The sequence below is a fragment of the Drosophila subobscura genome, chromosome O, assembly GCF_008121235.1.
Source record: "Drosophila subobscura isolate 14011-0131.10 chromosome O, UCBerk_Dsub_1.0, whole genome shotgun sequence".
NCBI classification, from domain to species: domain Eukaryota; kingdom Metazoa; phylum Arthropoda; class Insecta; order Diptera; family Drosophilidae; genus Drosophila; species Drosophila subobscura.
In genome coordinates, this window is record NC_048533.1 from 1,540,242 (window position 1) to 1,553,224 (window position 12,983).

A 12,983-nucleotide genomic window follows, 5' to 3' on the forward strand; every position below is an offset into this window, starting at 1 on the left:
ATGTACATAAATATTCTATTTTTACATACAGTAGCTGGTTATACCCGGGTCTCGAAAAGTCAATAGATTCTGTTGTATTTGTGGTTGAAAAATGTAACACACAGAAAGAAACGTTTTCGACCCTATGAAGTATATACATAGACACATACATATATGTATGTATGTACATATGTACGTACATATATATGTACATATGTACTTTTGATCAGTTTCAATAGCCGAGTCAATCTCTGCGTCCGACCTGAGGAGCGTCTAGTACTTAGAGACCAGAAGAGCTGGCGAAAATGCTTTAGATGACAGCTGTAGAAATTATGTAAATGTAAGACTACAAAATTTAAAAAAAATCATAAGTTATGTACATATGTACATATGTATGTACATACATGTGGGGGTTTATGTTTATTGTTTACAAGTAAAGGTTGTTAATAAGTGATTAAATATGGCATAATGATACAAAAATATGATTTCTGCGTCGGTCGCAGAAGGAGGTTGGATTGAAATTCCCTCGGCCCTCTCTCGCCGATCGGTTGTCCGCTCTCGCTCTCAATTCGCTCTCCTTCGTTTCTTCTTTGCGTTTGCTCCCGCGTTTGGCATTCGCTTGGAATTCGTTTTGGTGCTTTGTCTAGGGATCGCAATTGGCAAAACCCAGCACACATACATAAGGTACATAATGCATATGTATGCATGTACATATTTATATACTGACCGAGTATCGGGCATAAAAGCTGTGACGTTTTCCAGCGGATGTTTCAACTCCGGACGCAAACGCTTTTTCGAATTTTGAATTGCCCACCACAGAAGATATTCATATTGTATTTTCCCTGTCACAAAATAATTATATTGAATACCACGTCCCATGGTCCCCCCACCACGGCTTCCTCCCTCCTTTTGATATGACAAGTGCTTTGCCCGTTCCGCTCTCCCCTCCTCGGCACTCTACTCGCCGCTCCACGTCACCTCATTTGCGGTCGTTTTCAATCAATGAGAGTTCAACAGCAGCCGCCGCAAAGATGACAACTGAACTTCACTTCTCCCCCAGACAATGGCAGCTCGAAGGCCCGGCAAAAGCACAAGCCCCAGCCCCAGCCCAAGCCCAAGCCCGGCGGGATGAGGCTGCTTTTGCGAGTAAGTTGAGACGAACTGTTGGTGGCATGGGGGAGTGGGGGAGTGGGGATGTGACAGGCAGAGTGGCTTAATTTAAAACGGTTTCATGTTGTGATTTTGACAAATGATAATTTTTTGCATGTGTATGTGGCAGGGCAGCAGCCTTTGTGCCTGACATGTCGGGCAATCTCATGCTCCGGCTTCTGCTTCTGCTTCTGCTCAGAGTGAGATACTCATATCTATGTGTTGAATTGTGTCGGTGTCCGTTTCCCTGTGGCGTTCGGTCGATGAGTTGGCAGATAAATACCCGAGTCTCTAACCAAAAATGTCCGGAGTCATTGCCGCACGGAGTATGTCAAAGGCTCGTTAAGTAAGTAAGCTGCCACACACACCACACCCACACCCACACCCGTACCCACACCCATACCCACACCCACACCCGTACCCAAGGACAAAAATGTTTCAGTTTCAGCACATCAAAAACTATGTAACCAAGGGAACCCACCCACCCATCCACCCGTCGCACCAGCACAACCACTTCATCCACAGTGGCAATATCAGCAAAGAGTCGTCTGCCAGGGACAGGGCGAACGGGCCTGGATCAGGCAATCAGCAATCAACAGCCCCTACTCCCAACCAGCGACATTGCACCCACTTATTGATTTCACAAAAATCCCAAATCCATTCCGCCCTTGCCCAAGGTAGGGAGTTTTCGTAACCATGGCCCCGTTGCCATGGCTTTCGGTTGTTGGCTGTTGGCTGTTCTCTCTGTCATTGCCATGGACGTGGAAGAGACGCGGGGCTTAGCTGCCAAAGTGGCTAAATGCGTATAAACGGCTTGCAGCATGTCCGAAACCCAATTCAACTGCAGACACCCGCAGCAGCAGAGCGATGCCATTTTTGAGAATCAGCAGGGAGCAAATCCGATGGCCAGCTGCAGTCCAGCGGAAGCGATTGAATCCACTGGGGAGCCGCGATGGGCTGGCTTTGAGCCGCAAATTGTGCAGCAGACGATCAACAGCGTGACACTGCATTGGACGCCATTCCAAGGTGCCTTGGTGTACAGCGTGGAGAAGTACAACAGGCGCCACGGCTGGCAGCAGGTGCACTGGAGTAGCAGCTCTCCCATCGAGATACCCAGTCTGGAGGAGAACTTTGGCCACCGACTGCGCATAAGAGCGCTGAACCTCTCTGCGGACGGCCGCTGCTACGTGACCCTAGCCCTCTCGCCGGATGTAATTGTAAGTATAATAAAGCTGGGCGTATCCCCGTTTTGTTTTACCCTGAAACGGAAATGAGGAAGAGCCCGGGAACAATCGTCGATTCCGGACACACTTTAGTCACGCTTTCTATTGCTTCTCCGAGTGCACGACACTCCGGGACTAGTCGCGGTCAGTGGGTTCATTTATTGATGTATTTATTTCACTTTTAGGCCCGCACTGAGGCGGCGCTGCCGACCACCAACTGCCTGAACCGTGCCATTCGAAAGGGGCAGCAGTTCCTGGTGAAGCGCATGCTGCGCCGTCGACCGAGCCTGATAGAGTACCCAGCCCCAAATGGCTTTCTGCCGCTGGCCAATGCCATCATGCAGGGCGAGATGTGCATCATAGATGTGCTCCTCTCGGCCGGCTGCAGCGTGCATCTGGGCAACCCGAGAAACGGACGGACTCCGCTCCATGTGGGTAGTGTTGTCTGAGGAGTGTTGCATGCTGCATGTTGCATGTTGCTGGAACTAGTGACAGCCTCGATCCATTGCAGTTGGCATTTTTCCACGGACACCTGCCCTCGGCGCGCATCCTGCTGAACAAGAAGGCGCGGCTGGAGGCGACGGACTGCAACGGCATGACGCCCACCCACTGCGCCGTTGACGCCAATCAGATGGAAATGGTGAGATTCGCCCTGGAGGCGGGCGCCAACATTGAGGCTCGGGATGCCTGTGGCTGGACTCTGCTTATGCGTGGGGGTAGGCGGGGGCAGGGCCTGCTTGACTGTTTCAAATGGAATTTAATCTTGGTTTCGGTTGCAGTGGTTATGGACGCGGGCCTGGAGCTCATCAAGCTCCTGGTTACCCACGGCGCAGACCTGGCGGCTGTGGACGGTGTCGGCAAATCCTGCAGCGACTTGGCGAAACTTTACCGCAGGCAGGAGGCACGGGATTACTTTGACAAGGTGCAAAAGTTTAGGCTGGCAAAGGCAGCCGCGACCGCAGCAGCGGTGCCACAGGAACAGCCACTCGAACAAGCAGCAAGAAAGGATTTCCGCGAATAGTGCCAGCATAAGCAAAGGAAGAACTTTCTAATGAGCGCGAGACAGAGAGACACAGACAGAGAGAGAGAGAGCGCTTTAAGACCCACTATATGTAGAGTTGTAATATATTTAGTTAGGCAAGAGCCGAGTGTTTTCCTACAATCAGTATCGTTGAAGCGAAGTCAGACACAGCTGGAGGATTGTGTCTGATGGCCGCACGAGTAGCTATTGATGAAGTCTTCGTTTTGCTTGAGACCCAAGTAGAAGAGAGACTCTGCGAGGTTCTTGCCAAACTCGCAGAAGTTCTGGGCGTAGAGGGTGAAGAAGAGGCGCTTGTTGTTCAGGTGGTACTTCTTGAGGATTGTGTCCTCGTGGTCGTAGATCTCGCGGTGCGTCGTTCGGGAGATAATCCAGTCGCTGTAGTCGTGCCACGCGTAGCGGAAGCTCTTCAGGTAGATGACAGCCAGCATTCGGGCCTCGTCCAGGACGTTGACGAACTGCGGCAGCTTGAGGCACTCCACCTCTTCGCGGAATCGCGTAAAGTCTCGCTGCCGCTCGGTGCTGTTGAAGAGGGTCATGTAGAGGTGGACGGTGAAGGTGGGGTAGAAATAGGACATCGGCTTGTTGCTGCTCTGGAACAGATAGAGGCTCCAGTCCAGCATGGTTCGCTGCACGCCCAGCTCGTAGGTGGAGTTCCTCTTGCGGTGCTGCTCCAGGTTTCGGATGTTGTGCTCGTAACTCTCGCGGTAGACGCGCAGGGCCCTGTACTCCCGGTTCAAGTCCCCAGAATGGAAGTATATCGCGGGCGTGCGGAACTTCTCCTTGTACGTGGCCAATTTGCTGAGAATGGGATGCGAGTCCGAGCGAAAGATTTCCTTTGACCTGGCCACGAAGCGGTCCAACACGTCCAGGAAGTCGCGCAGCTCGTGGCTGCTGGACTCCACCAGGTTCTTGGTTATTATGAATCCAAACAGCGGCTTGAAGAACTCAAACGTCTCGCGATAGCAGTCCTCTACCGAGCGCAGAGTGTTGCAAGATATGAAAAAGTCCATGAGCTTCTGCTTCGCCTCAAACTGCTCCGGATCGTTCTGCAGCTGCGTCATCAGCTGCATGAGCTCACTTGTCTGTGGCATGTGACCTGCGGACGAAGCATTCATACATACATGGATCTGGTCCCTCCTGGTCTGTACCTACCCATGATCGAGAAGAGTGGTCGATTACGACTGCACACGTAGTCGTAGTAGCTGTCGCAGGCGTATATCTCCGGGTTAATCGAGTCCCCTATGCGAATGGCAAGATCATTGAGCTCCTTGATCCGCAGCTCCGACATGTGTCGCACATAGGCAACCTGCGCCTGCGCTGTGCCCCACCAAACACACAAAAGTAGGGCAAGTGTCGCTCCCGCGCCCGACTTCATTCTTCCCGCTTGTAGCTGATTTTTCCGGCGCTGCGTTGTTCCTCGATCGCGTACTCGAAAGCACTGAGAACGAGCTCTGGACTGCTGCAGCCTATCCGCGCCACGTCCATTACTCAACCTCGAGCATCTGAGCACCCAGTAATTGCAGATTACGAGGCTACCCAAGACGTACCCTCTAGATCCGCACTGACCTAATGGCGGGTATCTTTCGTTCGAAATGAAATACTTTGAGTATTTGTTTTTATAATTTTGTATGCTTAAGCTTGAGTTTCTGTTTTGCGATAAGCATGTCAAGTCGTATCAGTGAACTGCTCTCCCGCTGCTGTTAATTGTTCTTTATTATTCATTTAAACTCGTAGCTTCAAGGGTCTGCCTTAGGTTCGGCCTTAGCATACACATCGGTGCGCCGTTGCTGGTAAATGGGAATTTGACGACGAACTTGCTCAACCATGTCAAAGTCTGTGGGAGGGAAAGTGCTCTGCTGAGTTGGGCCTTCGGCATGTAGGGAGCAAACCGAACTCACCGATTCTCTCTACAATGAACTCGCATCCCTCACCCGCCTCGCGCTGGACTCGGGCCCAGGGGTCGACGATCATCGAGTGACCGTAGGCCACATATCCCGACATGTTGTCCCTGGCGGGCGAGCAGGTGACCACGAAGAGCTGATTGTCCGTGGCCCTGGCCCGCTGCAGTAGCTCCCAATGCATCGGCCCCTGGCAGATACAGAAGGCCGACGGATAGACCAGCATGGAGCAACCTTGAGCGAAACGCATCCTCGTGTATCAAGTCAACGCTGGAAGACGCACTAGAGACCTACCCATATTGCGGTAGATCCGAGCCAGCTCCTCGAAGCGTTTGTCATGGCAGATGCCAATGCCGACCTTTTGCTGGCCAATCTTCACCACCGTCAGCTCTGAGCCAGCCGTCAGCGCAGCCCCTTCATCGAACTGCACACCCCCTCCGTGAGCGGCCACAATGTTCATGGTGAATAGATGAATCTGGCAGGATGTCAGCAAATGGACTCGGATGACTTACATACGAGGGCTTACCTTGCGATGTCTTCCGATGAGGCTCCCGTCGGGCGCCCATACGGTGCAGGTATTGTACAGTCTTCCCGCCTCGCGCTCCACGATGCTGCCCCCAATTATGTAGATGGCTAGCTTCTGGGCGAGGCGCGACAGCGCTTGGCAGGTGGCCCCATCTGGTACCGACTCGGCGTACTTGGCAAAGTGCTCCACGCCGTACGGAGCGTTGAAACTCTCCGGCAGAATGGCCAGCTGCAGCGTCGGATTCTCCGCCTTCAGCCGTTCAATGCCCTCCGCCGCTCGACGTACGTTCAATGCCACATCTCCGCCCACGGGCAACTGCAGCAGTGCGAGAGTAAGGGTATCTGCAAACAAATTCTAATTCAGTTAACATTGAACATCCTCCTCAAGTTATCCCACTGTTGGTCATCGGTAATGCGGCACTGCTGGACAGCTACTCAAATGTGGCACTGAACTGACTGACAAGCTGCTCTTTATATTCCTCTTAGGAGTCCGTTTACATAACGCAATAAACGTTGTACGCTCATTTACTGTGCCTACTAAATATTTTACAAACAACCGATAAGAGATTTTGCATATATAAATATATGTATGTATATGTATATGTATATATGTATGTACTATACATATGTATGTATATATTTATTTATGTATTCGTATTGCATGCACATTGTGTGCATTGGCTTTGCCATTTTAGATTGTGCATCTCATCCTATAGTATGTACATTCAAATGCATTCATGTATATGTAAGAATATTGGGAATATTGGGTACTGTAAAGCTATTAAGCGTTTTTAATAGCTGTAGATTTTTAATTTAAAGACAATGTCGAGGGGGTTCGCTTCAAAGTTAAATGTACCTACCATTTGTTTATTCGCTATAATAGCTACCGTCATAGATCAAGGCTGATGCAGAGCCGACGGGCCGAATTGCCTGTGCCCTTATGCAGAACATCTTAGGCCTCCTCTCTCTCTCTCTAGGTTGGATGAAGGCAGCTTGGGGCTGCTGCGAAAGAAATATAGAGAGCGAGAACAACGCGGGAACGAAGAAGGCGGGACAGATAGGCCATGGTCGCGCGTAGGTATATTCTAGACATACATACACACATATGTACATATGTACATCACACATACATATGTACATATGCACACATGGACGCATATGTACGCAGGGGGTATAAACTGAAATTGATTCATTATACGATAATATAAATAAATCGGGCTGGGAAAATAATTGTGCTGAATGTTTTTAAATGAATATCAATAGCAAAAAGGTGTGCGAAATACATCAGTCACCTTACAATGCTTATGATCTGCTGTCAAATCTTCTTCGTTGGGTTTGGTCTAATGTTATTTGTCCGAATTTCGGTCAAGATATTGACCGAAATGGCAACAACAAAGTTCAGTAGAAAATCCAATGAAGTTTCGTTAAAATTTAAAACGAGAAGGGACGTGTGAGACGCTTCTTACGCGTCACAACTAGTATGCCCGGTACTCAGTAATACATTTGTACCTTAGTGGTTTTTTTTCTTCCAATTTTACATTTTTTCTTCATCTGTCATCTACATCTACATCACTTCTCACGCCAACACGCTCCTTTAGCTCGGCCCCCTCCCATAGAGCCACATACTGAAGAGGGACTGCATAGGCAGGGGCACGGCAGATGCAGAGGCACTGCAGAGGCAGAGGCCGCACACTGTAACAGCAGAGTGTGAATGACAGAATGTGCAAAAAACAACAAAAAAGCTGCGGGACGGGGTGGGCTTACCCCCTGAAAATTATTCTTCTTCTTCTTTATTTCTTCATTTTGGCTATAATAATGATTCAATCGGATGCCACTTTGGTGATCTGATAGATATGGTCATTCCCTACGGAATGCCGTCTTTAGTTTTCTTTTATCTTTAAAATTGTTGGTTTGTGAGGGTTTCGCCCTTTTGCGGGGGCGGGGCTCATTTTTGAAATACACTTGTAACAGTGTGAACATACAGAAGTCTGGATGCAAAATTTGGTGGCTCTAGCTTTTAAAGTCTCTGATATCCAGGCGGTCAACAAGACGGACGGACAGACAGACATGGCTGTATCGACTCTGCTATTGATGCTGAATATATATACTTTGTGGGGTCAGAAACGTTTCCTTCTCTGCGTTACATGTACATATGTATATGTACATCCAGTTTGTGCACAAATACAATATACCCTTTTACTCTTCGAGTACCGGGTATAAAAATATGTTCAACTATTGGACGATAGTCTTATTGATTTTGGGCAGCGCATCATGAAGATTCCTGGACATTTCAACAGGAAAATGCCGCTATTAAAGTGTTTATGTACACACAACAACATTTTGTAGAGAGAAATATTCCGATTTTGATGTATGCAGCAAAAAGTCCGGATTTATACCTAATTGAATACTTTTGGTGCATACGTTCTATCAAAGTGCACATGTACGGAAGACAATCTGTCACAATAGAAGAGTTAATAGAGGATATTGTCACGGAATGGGCGACCTTGGATACCAGCTTACTTCTAAGATTGTTATATTAAATGCCAGGTCGAATAACATAAATTTTAAATAGCAAAGGTTCCAACCTTAATTTTTATACCCGGTACTCGAAGAATAAATAGGGAATATTGCATTTGTGCTCAGAAGTGGATGAATTCTCCTTTGAATTGTTATTTTGTTGACATTAACACATTCAATTAAATTAATTAATTTAATTAAATTAATTTAAAGACTTAAAAGAATTAAAGAATTATATTAAAAAATAAAAAAAATGTACTAAAGGTTGTTATATTCGTAAGGTGACTTATTTCGCACACAGGTTCTTGGTCCCCATCCGAGCGGTTTTACTCAATCGATTTAATCAGAGTTATAAACGATAAGGCAGCCCGACATATCTGTAAGAGGAACCAATGGACTCTGATAGCTTCAAACTAAGGTCTTCAAATTCAATACCGCAAGGAAGTTCCCCAGAGAAGCCTCGTAGAAGCCAGCCTTGATGAGCAAATCCCGCTGGGCTCGCTGTATGATGAATGCCAAGGATCTCCGTTGCTTCGGGCCGGCCTGATACCAATTGGAGAGTTGGACGGCAACATCGACCCGATGACTCTGGAATGCGGCAAGGACCATTAAAACAATAGCACTACGGAAAAAAGGACCGGAAAGTTGTACCTCTACTTTTATGATTTCTCCGCCATAGCAATATATGAATAGTTGCAGCATGATGGAGCCCAAAAATGACAGGTACACCAGGAGGGCCATAACCGAGTCCATGTTCTGTAAGTAGGCAACATCATTGGAAAGAAGTGTTCTCAGGTGGCACGCCAACGACTCTGCTCACCGTCACCAGCTGGTATATGATTACGCCGACCTGCAGCGAGGTTATGAAGAACTGCCCAAACACAATTGGCATGTACATCACGCGTAGCCGCTTGGAGAGGGCCAACAGCCGCACATGGTAGTCCACCACGTCAGTCAGGGCCTCCTGCATCTCCTGTTCGGGCAGAGCAAAGTCCGTGTCTTTTATGTCGCGTTGCAAGGTCTGGAAGTGGGCTCGCAGATTAATGGCGAACGAGATGAACAGGCCATCGACGGCCGAGGCGTAGGTCACAACGACGATGGTTACGAGCAGAATGTACACGAATCCGATTTCGTATCCGGGACTATCCACATAGTTGAATGGGAGCCTGGCGGAAGAAAGTTTGCAGACGACATGATTCAATTAGAGAATCACTTCCACAGAGTGGCACCTACCTCAAGGGCATTGGCAGCTCCCTTACATACGTTGTGCCAAGCCAGCTGTTGGCAATAATCTTCAGAATGGGCGACACCATGAAATAGAGTCCTGTGGCGGCGCAGGAGAAGCAGTATGCGCGGCCCAGCAGGGAGGCAACCTTGTTTGCCTCGGCCACGTATCCGCGACCGTCTCCAGTATTCCGCTCACTCGCTGTCAAAAGTTTTGCTCATTATAGTAATTAGCATTGGGCTTGTGCATATTGCGCATAAATTAACATCACATCGAATTTACATTGCTGGTGCATTCGCCTGAAGCTCCGGATCATCCGCCAAAAGTCCTGCTTGTACACGAGGAAAGTTGCTATCTTGAAGAGGGTCAGCAGATTGGTGAGGAGCACACTCAGCCCCGCCGTGGCCAGCTCCATGTCGTTGCGGTGGTACACCACATTGTGGATCAGGGGGTACTGCGCTGATGCTGCAAACAGCAGCGACGCAACGTGCTTCAGGCTCAAAGCCCCACCGACGGAGCCATCCGGCTCCTGGCTGTGCCCCATCGCTCTCAGGCAGTATTCCTGCAGTTTAAATATTCTCGTATGAGCCATGGCTATCAATGGCTCAACCCGTTATCCTCTCACCTGTTATATATACTCGCTTGAATATTTTAATTACCGCACGCTTATGAATTATTAGTTAATTATTTGTTTTGCCAACGACTCCCCTAGCATTCGACTAATAACCATAATTGCCGCCATATCGATGACATGTTGACATGATAATTGGGACAAAAACTCATTTTGATTGAAAAATTGGTCCGTTGAAGGGAGTCCCTTTTGCCATCAGTCCTGTCCTTATATTCTTACTTGAAGTCACAAACTAAATGTGACTCTATCGAATGGGTAATACCTCAGCCTGGTACAAGCAGATTAGGTTTCACCATCTACAAGAAGTACTTATACTTCAGACTTGAAGTACGCGGGAAAATGTAAACGAAGAGTCAACCCAATGATCCTTACTGTGGGGTCCAATAAAGAGAGTTAAAGAGTGAATGAAGTACACAACTGGCTTTTAAATTGTTCCATGTCTTCCACGGAATTTGACTAGTATCTGCTATCAATGACCTCGATCAGCCTTATGACTTTGCACAGACAGTTCGTGGTAATCTCGCAATGGATTGCATACATCTATGGAGTCAAGTAGGCAATTATGAATTCGATTTGGTCGTGCGATGAGACTGTGCAAGACAAGTTAGATTTTCCATTGAAAGTCAGCGGCTAAATTCAACAACGATTTCAGTTTATTATTAACAACGATTTTTTTTAGTAGCTTGGAGTTTGATTCGAAATTCCCTGCTCAGCTCAACTGTTTAGAAATTGGGCGGAAGATAGGCATTGCCTGTGTGCGAGGAGCCTGCGGAGCCAGAGGAGATGATCTGGCCGCCTCCAGTGCCGCCAAGACCGCCAGCCTCGACATGTCCATCGTTTCCGCCCAAGGCGCCAATGACGGAGGTCACGGGGGCCACACCTTCGTCGGTCAGCTGGCTGCTGCCTCCCAAGGCGTCGTATTGGGCCTGGATCTGCTGCTGCGCATGGGCTGCCTCCTCCTGGGTCTTGTACTTGATGAAGAAGACCTCTGGCTTGCTGGTGGAGCTGGCCTGCTCAACCACCTCGGCCTGGACGTCGCTCTCGCCCTTCTTACTCAGAACATAGATGACCGTCTTCTCCTCATTGGAGGCTGGGCTGATCTTGATGGTCTTCTTGTTGTTGCGCTGCGGCGACTTGATGAACACAACGTTGTAGTTGCGCTTGGGCACGCCTACGGTGATGTGACGCTCCTTGTAGTCCTCAGCCTCCTCTGGAGCTGAATGGATGTAGAAGCGCTTGGACACGATAGCCTGCTGCTGCTGCTGCTGCTGGTGGTGGTGGTGGCTGGACCTGCTGCACCTGCTGCACAGCTGGCTGCTGGAAAAAGGTCTGCTGCTGCACGGGAGCTGCCTGCGCACTGCCCTGGAAGAAGGCCGACCCGCCACTGGCGGTGCTGACTCCGCCAAAGCCGGATGGGGCAGGATTGTAGTTGTAGCCTTGAGGCGCGGCCAGCGCCATGGCGGAGAGGCACAAGACCTAGGTAGAGAGTAAGAGAAGAGTCGGGTTTAGTCCGTTAATTAGCCGCAGTCCTGCCACAGTCTGCCGCCTTACAATGAATCCACGCATTTCTGGGCTTGGTTGAGCTGGTTTAGTCGGGCTAGGAGGATGGATGTATAACTTCCTTAGTTGTTCGCTGTGAACTGTATGACTGGTGTGCTGTTCGCTCGGCTTTTATACATCACCCGCAATTTACGGCTCCGACGCCGGCACTCGACGACTTGCTCGTAATAGGTGAAGTTCAGCAAAGATTCAGAGGCAGAGACCCAGAAAGAGTTGCTCTTGGTGTCGGGGTACGGGCCAAAGCTGCCAAAAAGAGCACACACAGCGTCAATTTGTTGCATGTTCATTGTATTTGTCTTAGTTCGCTTTTCTCCCATCTTCCAACTTCCAACTGCCATGGGGCTCTTCTTCTTTGCCATTTACCTTCGCGGCGCGTCTCTTCGGATCCCTCGTTTAATGGCGAGACTCGCTTGTAGTTGCTGGCAATACACACAGATACATGTCCAATTAGCGTGGTTCCCCTGGCCATCTCTTTGTTGGAGAGCTTAATTGTTAGCCCCGATCCCTCTATGACTCCATACCTCCCTTCCCCCCACCTATATGCCCACACGGCGCGAGGCTGTCCGGTGTCATTACGCTGCGAGCCGCAACTTTGGACAACCTCTGGCTGTTTTGGCAACTGCTGCACAGCGCATCGATTAAAGTTATTAAAAGTGAAATTGCACACAAATATTTAATCAATTTTGGTACGGCATGAAGCCCAAGCTAGAAACTGTAACGCTCACCCACCACAGACGTGACGAGACGAGTCGAGACGAGGAGAGGAGAGGTGAGCTGAGTTGAGATGAGTCAATCATGATTCGCGGTTTCCTGCCCCGTGCGTTGCGGCCACTTTGAAGCGGCCCTCAACATTTGGGCTATCCTCGGCTCCAGACGATGCGCTGAGCATTGTAAGGTTTAATTAATGACCCGCCGAGTTGAATATTTGCTTGCTTGTTTTTTTCTTGGCGATCGTTTCTTCATCAGCTGCAACGCGGTCCATTTATCATGTCCAGCGGCTGGCCCCAACTTTCTTGAACATAAATACCCCTTTTGATTGTTTCTTGAAACGTTTTTGTTCAAACTCATATCTAACAGATGTACTGAGGCCAGCCCTGCTGGGTCCACTGAACACTTTGCGGTTTGTGTAATGAGCCGTTTACACGAATGCACAGAAGGGATAGGGGAGAGGCAGGGGTCTCCTGCTCGAGGGGCAGGCTAATGAGTATGCCATATTCACTCTTCATCAGACGCA

At 48.9% G+C, this 12,983-nt stretch overlaps 5 protein-coding genes across 5 annotated transcripts; 1 reads left to right on the top strand and 4 right to left on the bottom strand.

Annotated features, from left to right (window-relative positions):
- The first annotated feature begins 2,020 nt into the window (after nucleotides 1–2,020).
- LOC117897265 (ankyrin repeat domain-containing protein 65) lies at nucleotides 2,021–3,401 on the top strand. The gene is made up of 4 exons (XM_034805990.1): nucleotides 2,021–2,345; nucleotides 2,537–2,782; nucleotides 2,863–3,067; nucleotides 3,131–3,401. The coding sequence occupies exons 1-4, from the start codon at nucleotides 2,031–2,033 to the stop codon at nucleotides 3,370–3,372; spliced, it is 1,008 nt and encodes a 335-aa protein (XP_034661881.1). The 5' UTR covers nucleotides 2,021–2,030; the 3' UTR covers nucleotides 3,373–3,401.
- Nucleotides 3,402–3,462: 61 nt separating this feature from the next.
- LOC117897683 lies at nucleotides 3,463–4,837 on the bottom strand. The gene is made up of 2 exons (XM_034806694.1): nucleotides 4,546–4,837; nucleotides 3,463–4,489 (listed from the first exon to the last, which is right to left on the bottom strand). The coding sequence occupies exons 1-2, from the start codon at nucleotides 4,766–4,768 to the stop codon at nucleotides 3,534–3,536; spliced, it is 1,179 nt and encodes a 392-aa protein (XP_034662585.1). The 5' UTR covers nucleotides 4,769–4,837; the 3' UTR covers nucleotides 3,463–3,533.
- A 174-nt stretch (nucleotides 4,838–5,011) lies between these two features.
- Nucleotides 5,012–6,290, bottom strand: LOC117897684 (omega-amidase NIT2-like). Its single transcript, XM_034806695.1, has 5 exons — nucleotides 6,214–6,290; nucleotides 5,818–6,158; nucleotides 5,586–5,766; nucleotides 5,292–5,525; nucleotides 5,012–5,227 (listed from the first exon to the last, which is right to left on the bottom strand). Exons 1-5 carry the CDS (start codon nucleotides 6,221–6,223, stop codon nucleotides 5,130–5,132), a joined length of 864 nt encoding a protein of 287 aa, XP_034662586.1. The 5' UTR covers nucleotides 6,224–6,290; the 3' UTR covers nucleotides 5,012–5,129.
- Nucleotides 6,291–8,659: 2,369 nt separating this feature from the next.
- Nucleotides 8,660–10,150, bottom strand: LOC117898645 (odorant receptor 82a). The gene is made up of 6 exons (XM_034808206.1): nucleotides 9,841–10,150; nucleotides 9,567–9,759; nucleotides 9,154–9,499; nucleotides 8,985–9,089; nucleotides 8,769–8,921; nucleotides 8,660–8,710 (listed from the first exon to the last, which is right to left on the bottom strand). Exons 1-6 carry the CDS (start codon nucleotides 10,148–10,150, stop codon nucleotides 8,660–8,662), a joined length of 1,158 nt encoding a protein of 385 aa, XP_034664097.1.
- A 732-nt stretch (nucleotides 10,151–10,882) lies between these two features.
- On the bottom strand, nucleotides 10,883–11,903 carry LOC117898292. Its single transcript, XM_034807547.1, is given in 3 exon segments — nucleotides 10,883–11,475; nucleotides 11,477–11,665; nucleotides 11,741–11,903. Coding segments are annotated over 3 exon segments (768 nt in total). The 5' UTR covers nucleotides 11,756–11,903; the 3' UTR covers nucleotides 10,883–10,911.
- Between the last annotated feature and the right edge of the window lie 1,080 nt (nucleotides 11,904–12,983).